The sequence below is a fragment of the Thalassophryne amazonica genome, chromosome 14, assembly GCF_902500255.1.
Source record: "Thalassophryne amazonica chromosome 14, fThaAma1.1, whole genome shotgun sequence".
NCBI classification, from domain to species: domain Eukaryota; kingdom Metazoa; phylum Chordata; class Actinopteri; order Batrachoidiformes; family Batrachoididae; genus Thalassophryne; species Thalassophryne amazonica.
Window position 1 is genome coordinate 94,517,306 of NC_047116.1, and position 12,214 is coordinate 94,529,519.

At 42.6% G+C, this 12,214-nt stretch overlaps 1 protein-coding gene and 1 long non-coding RNA gene across 2 annotated transcripts; both read left to right on the forward strand.

The window, feature by feature from the left end:
• Window positions 1–5,699: 5,699 nt before the first annotated feature.
• mstnb (myostatin b) lies at window positions 5,700–8,314 on the forward strand. The gene is made up of 3 exons (XM_034186876.1): window positions 5,700–6,199; window positions 6,528–6,898; window positions 7,911–8,314. The coding sequence occupies exons 1-3, from the start codon at window positions 5,707–5,709 to the stop codon at window positions 8,289–8,291; spliced, it is 1,245 nt and encodes a 414-aa protein (XP_034042767.1). The 5' UTR covers window positions 5,700–5,706; the 3' UTR covers window positions 8,292–8,314.
• Window positions 8,315–9,624: 1,310 nt separating this feature from the next.
• LOC117525070 lies at window positions 9,625–11,117 on the forward strand. Its single transcript, XR_004564950.1, has 2 exons — window positions 9,625–10,090; window positions 10,298–11,117. It is a non-coding gene; the product is annotated as an uncharacterized LOC117525070 (long non-coding RNA).
• The last annotated feature ends 1,097 nt before the right edge of the window (window positions 11,118–12,214 follow it).

The following is a 12,214-nucleotide window of genomic DNA, read 5'->3' on the forward strand; positions in this document are numbered from 1 at the left end:
CTGCTTCAGTGATCATCTCATTTAATCACACGTTGCACCTCCTCGCAAAGGTGGGCGAGGTCAGGATAATCAGGACTCGACCCGACCTTTCCAAGGCAAAGTACCTCCCTATCTCAAGGCACATCACACTCAATGTAGGGGATGTCACCATAACGGCGATCTACCTCCACCCACTGCTGCACAGCCCGAGCCACAATCTCCTCCGACAGCCTCTGGGCGTAGTCCAGCAGCATCGGATTAACCTGAGGTGAGCCCTCCACCAAACCCGTCTCTGAGTGGACCAAGTAGGCTTTGTCGCCTCTCGTCCTCCTGGCTTTCCCTTCCACTCGCTCCGTGGAGTTGGCATTCTGGGCTGCTGAGTTGCTCCTCTTAGATTTGACACACCCCATACTCTGGAGAATGGAGCATCAATTTACTCAAAAGGCAAAGATACGAGCACCGTTATGTGCAAGAATCTGATATATTATAAATCAGTGTGTCTCCTTGGATCCTGGAAGTGATCACCTGGACCAAATCCACACTTTGGCACTTCCACTACGTTCCCCAGACTGTCATCCACTGGCGCTGTCCATGTGTGCGTGCCGCCGTGCATGAAGATCAAAGTTGACTGGGAAGCTCATCCCTGTGTGGGTGTTTGGTTCGGTCAGTCCTGCTCCATTGCCGATTAGAGCTCATCCCTTCTTCAACTGCAGAAAGAAAGAGGATTTTCAGTGATTTATTTCCAATCAGCAGCAGCCAGAAAATACCAGATGGCAGATATGAGAAATGTGCACAGTTTTTACAGTGAATGGAACATGTGTGACCCTGGTCATGACCTCAGATCACAGTCATTTATAACAGTCTGCTGGGTGTTGTTCATTCATTCACCTTCAGAATGGTTTCTGATTCAGTCCCAGTGTGCGCGCGTGTGGTTCCCTCTTGTTTTAAACCCGTCTCTCCATCTGCTCCTCTCACTGAGCCTGATTCAGACTGGCAGCACCTTTTCTAGCACCACGAAGAAACATGTGCTTCATTCAGAAAGCTGCTGCAGCCTCCAACAAGAAGCAGGCCGTGAATGACTGATGCAGAGTGGGGAGTCTCCCTGCGCGTAAAAGGACGCGCGGATCAATCAGACAATCCGCCACGTCTGACATCAAACGACTTTAACTGACTTCACGTGGAGCAAATGATGAAAGCGTCCCGTCAGCTGTGAAACAGGCGGGATGCGGATTAATCCTGACCTGACTTTTAGCAAAACTGTGTGGATTATTTATGCGCAAAAACAAACCTCCAGCAGGGCGCGCGCACTTTTATCCAGATCTGTCTCCATCACACCCAAAATAATCCCACGAGCAAAGAAACGGTCCAAGGTCGTTGAGGTGAAAAACCCACGCATCCTCCTGACAGCGCCGTGAACTTGAAACTCCAACAGAAGAAAATAATCTCCAGAATTCCAGCAGCTCACGTGTTTGGTCACTGTGGGATGAATCGCTGCCTTCCAATATAATCTGTGCGGGATTAAAAAAAAATAATAATAATAATAAAAAAAATTCCACACGGGTGGATCAGACGATGTACGGAGTCTTTTTCCTGCACGTCAATCCACGTCGCGTGCAGCTTCTCCTCTGTGAGGAGTGGAGTGACTTCAGTTGGTCGACAGTTTCACGCAGCTGCAGCGGTGCTCAAAATCCGGATGAGGACGGACGTGCACAGTCTGGGGGAACTGTGCAACACTGCCACCTGGTGCTCAATCTCTGCATGTTATATAAGAGCTTTGCACTTTTAGAAACGGCCGTTAAGAAGAGCGAGGAGCGCACATGATGATGGTGACAACATGCCGAGTGCGTGTGTGTGCTTTTTATGTGGTTTATATGACGTCACTGACACTTTGAAGCTGTTTAACACTTCAAAGCTAAAAAAAAAAAAAAAAACTCGGTCACGGTTGCTTTTCAAAAAGCTTCTCCTAGTGGCCGAGGAGCTCCACTGCAGCATGTTCAGACCTTAGAGGGCAGGAGAATCAAACTACAGCTAACCAAGATATATACAGAGTATGAAAATATTAAAACTGCAATAAGTGCACTAACCCACCTCTTTCTGTGCCACATGGTTGGTTGTTTTTATTTCCAAATCCAGTATCAGAACACTAAGGACACATTTCTTAATTTACCATCCATAGTCTTCTGGCAAACACTCCTGGACAGGATGAGAAGTTTGACTATCTGAGAGGGATTCTGAGTAGAGCCACTGTTTCTTTGCATCAAAAGGACCCAGTTGAGGTACTTCGAGCATCTGGTGAGGATTCCTCTGCTCGTCTCTTTAGGGAGGTCTTCCAGGTACATCCAACTGGGAGGAGGCCCGGGGAAGACCCAGAAGATGCTGGAGGGATTACACTGTACCTCCCAGCTGGCTTGAGAATGCCTCAGGATCCCCTGGGAAGAGTTATAGGACTTTGCTGAGGATGGGGACGTGTGGGATGAGCTGCTTATGCTGCTGCCACCTGATCTGGACCTGGATAAGTGTCAGAAAATAAAAGAATGGAAGTTACAGGCAGGGTATGTGCACCGCGCGTTATGGTATGAGTGTGTTGTTTCAGGCCGAGGTGGTGCTCCGATAACGACGTACTACACGTTTACACGCTTTTCACTATACAGTGTCACATCACATCAGTTTATTGTGTGCAGTCAGTGACAAATTACAGTATGATTGCTTCAGAAAGGATTTTCACCTGGAGACAGCAGGGCGAAATCTGATTGGATAAAATGAAACTCATCTATATGAGTTGCTCTGGAATCAGCACAGCTCAGGGAGACTATAAATGAAATAATTTTATTGCAATAAATAAATGTGAGTAGATATTTAAAAAAATTAATGATTGGAATGTAAAAATGTAATATGAATGAAAATATTAAATTATGAAGATTAATTTTCTGATTCTGAGGACGTCAGGGTCAGTCAGCACTGAAGGCCTTTGCTGGACCCGACGTCCCACTTCTGATTTAACACCTGACTCAAAAGTGTTCGTGTAAACAGGACAACTGGGTCCTTCTAAAACATACAGAAAATAAATCCTGTAGTCTGTCTACTGTACTTGAATAACCACGGAGGTATTTTCCATCAAAACAATCAGTATAAATGCACAAAAATTCCATAGTCAATTAACAATTATTCATCCATCTGCTGTGATCGATATTAGGATCTGACTAAGGAAACGAATTATTCTACAATAAACCCCACCCCCACTGTCTTACGATCAATCTTTTCATGAACTGTTCTCACAGACATTAAACCTGGACAGACTTTCTGTTCATTATTTTGACACATGGTGGCACCATCTTCCCAAAATAACACAACATGAACCCCGAACAAACCCTGTAGGCCAGAACAAGGATTGAGATCAGTCCTTTCACAGACACCTTCATTTCAGTTTTCACAATCCCAGGTTCAATAAATGACATCCCTTACAGTATGTTGGATAAACTCCACCCACAGATGGATTTGATTGGCCGTCCATGGCCGTCCAGCTGACCCATTATTTTTGCTTAAAGAATTAATACATTTTTCTTATCACTCATATATACTTGACATCATTAAAGTGTGAGGAAGACTGAAGGGATATGTTCTTTCCACATCTTTTATTTTAATTTGAATATTTTTATAATAAAAAGCTGAACTTGGAACACAGTGTTTAGCTCCACCCACATTGTGCAGCTATCAGATTTTAACATTTTTTTTATTGTGTTTTCCACTGTATTTGCTATTCATGCATTTTCTGCTTACTCCAATTCCGGGTCACGGGGGTGGAGCCTATCCCAGCAGTCACAGGGCGTGAGGCGGCGTGCACCCTGGACAGGGCAATATTTGTTGTAATATAGCAAATTCATTAACATGACACCTTTAATTGTATATTTATCGCTAACAGATCAAGCTCTCTATAACACAAATGTGTGCGCAAATTATCTGAGGAAGGTGCAGGATATATATGAGGACTGTGACAGTGGTCAGGTGTGTGAGTGGAATAATGAATGAGTCCAAGGTGGAAGCGGGATTGTTTCAGGAATCAGCTCTGAGCCTTTTTCTTGTTTGCAATGTGATGGACACATTGACAGAGGACATCAGACAGGTGTCTCCATGGACTATGATGTTTGCAGATGACATTGTGATCTGTAGTGTGAGAGTAGCGAGCAGAATGAGACTAGCCTGGAGATGCGGAGATACTCTCTGGAGAGACAGGGAATGAAAGTCAGTCATTGCAAGAGTACAGTACTCATGTACTGAGTATTCATGCATGAGTGAGCGGGAGGGCAATGGAATGATGCGGTTTCAGTGAGTATAAGTGATGAAGGTGGCTGCATTTCAAATCTTGGGGTTAACTGTTCAAATTAATGAAGAAGGTGGTAGAAAGGTGAAGAAGAGCATGTCGGCATGCAGGGTGGAGTGGATGGGGAAGAGTGACAGGACTGACTGGTGATAGGACATCTGCAAATGTGACAGGGCAAGTTTACAAGATAGTAGAGTGTTGTACGGCTTAAAGGAGGAGAACCTGGAGGTGGAAGAACTGAAGATGCTGTGACATTATTTAGGAATGATGAGAAGAAGAATTCAGTCCAGTGCTTATCTCCAGATTGATTCTGCAACATGAAACAGATGGAAGTCTGACTCCAAGACTGTAGCTAGCTGGGCAGACTGAGACAATGTAGATGAAGTGTCTTCTTCAACGAATAAACACCACAAACTGGACTCGAACCCAGGTCTACATACTAGCAGGTCATTTGCTTATTCCCTGAAGTACGTGCACTGCTGGAGTGATGAGGGCAGACAGAATTTAAAATGAGTATATTACCAACCAACTTTATTTATTAAGCACTTGAACAACCAAAGTGATGTACAGAAAATAAAAATCATCATAAAAGAGACAGTTCACATAAAATTGTAAACACAATACAACTAAAATAATCAGAAGCCATAAAACATGAATAAAAATAACAACCATACGATAAAAACAATAAAATCAAATAAAATAATGAGTTTGACGTCTCAACTGTCAAAGACCAAGGAGAAGAGATGGGTTTTCAACAGAGATTTAAAAGCAGACACAGATGAGACCTGTCCAATCTGCTGAGGCAGGTCGTTCCATAATATTCCATTATTTCCAATATTTCCGTTTCCAGAGGGAAAACACAGGTAGGACGGTTTGGAGACAAAGTGAGAGAGGTGAGATTGGACGTGTACGGAGGAGACGCGGAGTATATCAGAAAAAGGATGCTGAGGATGGAGCCACCAGGCAGGGAGAGAAGAAGGAAGCCAAAGTGGAGGTTCATGGATGTGGTGAGGGAGGACATGTAGGTGGTTTGTGTGACAATAAGATGCAGAGGACAGGGTGAGATGGACATTAGAGTGTGAATAATGAAATGATGATTTCCTTTGAGTTTTGGTGGCTTCCCTCACTTGTCATCATGCACACTCAGTCAGGTTTTTGGACTGCCTTCTGGAGACAGATTTACATAATACCATGTGCCGCAATTCACTGCAATTAAATAGGCATCTGCGCGCACGCGCTCGGCACACGCAGTCAGTCCGAACTATTCCCACTCCCTGTATATGGAGTGACAGCGAGAGGGGGGGAACCCCTTCACGTCCGTCGGTTAAAATCATTGTTACCAGTTCAGCCAATCATAGTATTTGACGACACAAAGAGGTTATGGTTGGAGTATATAAAAGTGCGCGCGAATGACGTATGATGGCTGTCAGTGTGGGACATTAATCCAAACTCAGCTCAGTGTCGCATCAGGTCCAACACACACCGAGGAACTTTGTAGTGACAGAACCAACACTTTCGACATGCAGTTCTCTCAGATTCTGCTGTATCTTGGCTTATTGGCGGCTTTGGGTCCAGTGGGTTTGAGTGAGCAGGAGACGCGCCAGCAGCCGTCAGCCTCCATCCCAGAAGACACGGAGCAGCAGTGCGCCACCTGCGACGTCCGGCAGCACATTAAAACCATGCGGCTAAACGCCATCAAATACCACATTTTAAGCAAACTGCGAATGAAGGAAGCACCTAACATCAGCCGAGACACCGTGAAGCAGCTCCTGCCGAAAGCGCCGCCGCTGCAGCAGCTCCTCGACCAGTACGACATGCTCGGAGACGACAATAAGGACGCGATCTTGGAGGACGACGACGAGCACGCAACCACTGAGACGATCATGATGATGGCCACTGACCGTGAGTTTTCAGCCGCCTTTAGTTTGACATCGATGTAATGGACTCGCGCGTAAAACTCTCCAAAATAGGTTTTACGCACGTACGGCGCGCAGCGCGCATACTATGCACCCTTCAGGCGAAATTAAAACTGTAACTAGATTTCAGATGTTCGACATGAGGATAATGTCAAGGGGGTGCGTTTTTGGCACCATTACGATATTTGAAACTTTGGCAGAATATAGTGTAGCGCACGTGCTGCCATTACGCGCAGATGTATTACTTAAACTGGGCTCGCAAAATGTATTTGACGCACAGAGTCAATATTATTTGTTTATTCTGTTCTCTCCAGCTGGATCCATCGTCCAAGTGGATGGGGCTCCGAAGTGCTGCTTGTTCTCTTTCAGCCAAAAACTTCAGCCAAACCGCATTGTCCGCGCTCAGCTCTGGGTCCATCTGCGTCCAGCGGACGAGGCCACCACCGTGTTTCTGCAGATCTCCCGTCTGATGCCGGTCACAGACGGGAACAGGCGCATCCGGATCCGTTCCCTGAAGATCGACGTGAATGCCGGCGTCAGCTCTTGGCAGAGTATAGACGTCAAACAAGTGCTGTCTGTGTGGCTGCGGCAGCCGGAGACCAACTGGGGAATCGCGATCAACGCTTACGATTCGAGGGGGAAAGACTTGGCCGTGACCACTGGGGAGTTTGGAGACGAAGGACTGGTGAGATGAGTCATTTATGTTTATCATTATTCAGCATAAAAGTGCAGGTTTCTTCATGGTGCATTCAATGCTGCAGCAAATGGCTCAAGAAATGCCTCTAATGTTGCTGTGCCATTCCTAGAAGTCCACATACCAACTGTTTAGAGTTCAGCAGTGGTCTTAAATAACCTGATGGGGCTGCTTAAGTAATTACACAACTAAATAATACCACACCAGCATTGATTTTTCACAATATTTCTGTGGAAAGTCTAACACTGCCAAAACTGAGAGCGCCATTATAACAAAATAAAAGACTGTTAGCCATGTCAATTATAAAACAATGTTTGCACTGCATAAATTGCACATCACTGTTTAAATGTTGTAATGGCTAAAAGTACCTAGAAATAAAATTATCATACTGACTGTTTTTAACAATGAATGGTACACGCATGCAGTGGTGCGTGATCTTCTGGCTCGCAGGCTGCGTCCACCCAGTTTGAAACTTCTGCTTTAGAGCTTTTTGAGTGCAGAGGGGCACTGCAGACTCAGCAAGAGGTTGCACACTTCATGCGTTTCACTGCTGGAAGAAAGAATGGACATTTAAAAGACCCTTTGAAAGCTGTTAATCAACAGAGACTCCATGTCGGTGCTCACCTGCATTTGGATGAATTCCCAGCACACAAGAACCCCAAATCTTATTGTTTGATTACATAAAAGTTCATCTGCCCCACATTCCCCCAAGAATTCTGTGTGACTGTGCAAATCAGAGTAATTGCCTGCACACACACTGGTACTATCAATGACTAACACACATTATGCGGCTCAAAATACTGGCACTTGGCTCTGAAGGAATTACAATACTTCAAAGGCTGTAGCTAACCAACCGTCAAATGATTTAATTTCTTTAAAACTTGAAGTTTCATAATATTATTGTGCCATGCTTAAAGACCAGCTGCCAAATGCTGAGGGCATCAGATTAAGAGTTATAAGATTGATCCTTTTAAAAAGTATCACACATGTTCTGTTTCTCCAGCAACCATTCTTAGAGGTGAAACTCTCAGACAACCCCAAACGCACCAGGAGAGACGCGGGCCTGGACTGTGACGAGAACTCTCCAGAGACCCGATGCTGCCGCTATCCACTGACAGTGGACTTTGAAGACTTTGGCTGGGACTGGATTATTGCCCCCAAGCGCTACAAGGCCAACTATTGCTCCGGGGAGTGTGAGTACATGCACTTGCAAAAGTACCCCCACACTCACCTGGTGAACAAGGCAAACCCTAAAGGGACAGCAGGCCCTTGCTGTACCCCCAACAAGATGTCATCCATCAACATGCTCTACTTTAACCACAATGAGAAGATAATCTACGGCAAGATCCCTTCCATGGTGGTGGACCGTTGTGGATGTTCTTGAGTCAGGACAGATGCTTTGGCAAGAAAAGGGTGGGAGACTGTGGCACAGTCCAGCCTCCAACTTCAGATCTATGGCATAACCACTCCACCAGTACCAGTGCTTTCCTGCAGAACACAGTGCAATAGAACCAGAGTAGAAGCAACAAACCAGCCTGACGTTCCCACAGAGCAGCTTTCAAAACCAGCAGAGTTCTTACTTTTCCTTTTCTTTCCTTCAGTGAAATCATAAGACAGATGCAGGAGCACACATATACACACACGCTGGACTCGGGAATGAATGTAGACAGAAATGGTTTCTCTTGTCTCACTGTCTAGTGTTCTGTCCATTTAATCAAACATGCTGGCAGACTGTTGTCATACATGCACGTCCGCTGCCCACTCCTCTGTTAGTCACTCATACCCAACTACCGTTTGTCGAGCTACAGGTTGCTGACCGTCATTTTACAAATCCTGTTACCAGAGTGAAACCAGGACTTCTCATGGACACTTTGAAAGGGCTTTAAAAAGCACAGCTGGAACACAGCTGAAGACTCTTTGGAGCAATAAATATTTCCACAGTGGTAGAACACGGGTTGTGTGTACAGATGATCACCTGAGAATGTGAAAAATCAACTTCAACTCTCTCTCTCTCTCTCCTCTCTCTCTCCTCTCTCTCTCTCTCTCTCTCTCTCTCTCTCTCCTCTCTCTCTCTCTCTCTCTCTCTATATATATAAAATTAGAAACATTGTTGCTGTACTGGCTCAAGATCAGAATTTGTTTTAATTTAATGATGCCGCTTTTGACTTGCAGCAGGAAATTGAAATTTTGTTATCTACAAAGTTAAAGAAGTCCCAGTTTGGATGAAATTAGCTTTTTGCATTGTCAAGAATAATAAATTTGTATTTGCTGTAATTGTCATTTAGTCACATTAGAGAACAGCTGATATCAGTGTGCAGTCACAGAGTCAAGCCGTTTTGAAAGGGTGGAATCATCAGAATACAAATGTTGTTACCATATGGTTAACAGTAACTAACCTACTTAAGAAGGTGGCTGTTGCTGTTAGTTATTTTAAATTCAAAGTCTAATACAGTCGAAGGACAAGTGAATAATATTAACATTGTTACTCATATAGCTCACGATATTTATTAAGTAGTTAGCTAATGAGCTCATGGCTGTTATTTGTAGCTGTTCTAACTTGCTATAGCACTGATTGTTGATAGTTTCAGTTGTTCACACTTCTAAATTGTTATTTAGTGTTTAGCGTATATTGTTACATGCTTGTACAGGGACAGTACAGTTCAAACCAGAGTAAAATTCTTTGTATTCTTGTAGATACTTGGCGAATAAAGGCTATTCAGATAATGTTATTTGTCACCTGGTTAGCTAATGAGATTGTTGATAGCTACTGTTAGTGCTTCTAAATTGTTATAGCACTAAAACCATTTGAAGAAAAGGGCAATAATGTTAATGTTAAGGGTCACCTGGTTAGTTAATAAGATTGTTGATAACTGTTCTAGATTTTTACAGCACTAAAACCATTTTATAAAATGAGCAATAACATTAATATTAATGGTCACCTGGTTAGCTAATGAGATTGTTGATGGCTACAGTTGTTAGCTGTTCTAAATTGTTACAGCACTAAAAGCATTTTACAAAATGAGCAATAACACTAATAATGGTCACCTGGTTAGCTAATGAGATTGTTGATAGCTACTGTTGTTAGCACTTATACATTGTTACAGCATGAAAACCATTTGAAGAAAAGGGCAATAATGTTAATGATAATGGTCACCTTGTTAGCTAATGAGATTGTTGTTAGCTGTTCTAAATTGTTACAGCACTAAAACCATTTTACAAAATGAGCAATAATGTTAATATTAATGGTCACCTGGTTAGCTAATGAGATTGTTGATAGCTACTGTTATTAGCTGTTCTAAATTGTTACAGCACTAAAAGCATTTGACAAAATGAACAGTAACGCTAATATTAATGGTCAGTCACCTGGTTAGCTAATGAGATTGTTGATAGCTACTGTTATTAGCTGTACTAAATTGTTACAGCACTAAAACTGTCTGAAAAATGGGGGACAATTTTGTTATTGTGCATATATTTAACTAGAGATTGTTGATAGCTGATGTTGTTAGCTGTTGTAAGGTTCAAAAGCCAAGTCATTTTGAAGAAATGGCAAATAAAGTTAATGTTATATGTAAGATTTAAGCCAGTAATTTGAGTTTGAGAACAGAGCAAATATAACATCCGTTTTATCTCAGACAACGCATTAATAGTGACTCCTGAGATCATATGGACACAAAAGTGATGTTCTACCAAGGAAAGCAGCTTTTTAAGTCTTTTCAGGTATTCATGTGTATCCTGCCATACATACAAAAATCAGTATATAACCGAGGAAAAACAAAGCATGTTCACTATTCAACAAATCAGCCTGACCAGCCCATTACACTTGAATAAACCTGATTGTAAATTCACAAGACTGGACAGAAAGACTTGAACTGAAGGCACAATGAATGCAGCCTACAAATAAAGATGTGTTACAGAAATGAATTATTGAGTTGTATGAACGTTGAGATCATGCTTAAACTCTGTCTTACAAATAACAGTTTGCACTATGGCACACCAATAGAAAGAATTGGTTGCTACGTAAAGTTGTAAAAACTGATTTTTATATGTTTGCTAATTTGTATTGTATACATATGCCATTGTTTCCATTAGAAGTTGCCTTTCTGAACCACTGTTGGTAAGTGTATAAAGCCACAATCTAGTGAGATATAAAAAATGTAATACAGCAACTATATACTTGTTTAACAAATAAAGTTCATAGCTTATTTGTTAAGTTCTGTTTCTTTGCGTAGTTTGTTATAGGGTAAACTTCCTGTGTCTTAATAAATGCACATCACAAAAATCCACTTTTTGGTCATTTTGCATAAACGTTAGCACTTCACAAAGCTAATAAATTTGTATTTCATGGCGGTTAGATTTAGGGAAATGACCAAGTGGTCAGTGCACTTGTTTCCAAAACAGAAGGTTCTCAGTCTAAGATCACTAGTTGTGCCCATAATGCGGAGTGGTGTCACAAAGGGAATCTTTTCCATCTCTTGGAAAAGAGATGTCAATCTCAATGAGTTTTTTTAACCTGGGTAAATAAAGGAAATGAATGAATGAATCTGGTATAAAACTTGTGCCAGATGAAGTTGCACATCCATATTGGATCTGCTGTGTCGAAAGAACTTAATTACTTCTATAAAATAAACATTTATAATGAACTTTAAACTGTGGCTATGCTCACATTACAGGCTGAGCTAGCAAAGCACAAGATTTAGGCTACTTTGATACTGAACACTCAAACTAACACAGATCTGTTACAAAGTGACTTGATTGAGAACAGTCAATTGAACCCCCCCCCCCCCCCCCAAAAAAAAAACAAAAAAAAAACAAAACAGCACATTTAGCGCTTTGGCCATTTGTGTTGTCCACTTCATCCTTATTGTCCACTATTCACCTTATTCAGGAAGTCAGGGTGGGTGGCTCCATTTTGTCAAGCAACTTCCGGTTTGCCACTGCGTCAATGATTAGCTACGTGGGAACACAGTACACTAGAAGTGTTCAAACATGAGCAGCATTAATTGTTCAGTTCATGGGTACCACAACAACTGGAAGAAGAGGAAACTATCACCTTCAGAATGATGTTTTGAACATGGAAAGCAGAGATCTGAGTGCTGCAGACCAGCATTTATCTTGTTCCAGCCTCCACTGAAAGACGAGGATCTCCGGTGCTCGCTAAAGGCGCTGAATTTGAAAAATCCACCCAAACATCCCTATGTCTGTTCTTTTCATTTTATGGAGAAAAAACCCACAGCACTGGATCCTTACCCAGAGAAATGGTTGGGCTACAACATTCTGTTGAAGAAGCCACAGAGGATGCTAGTGAGA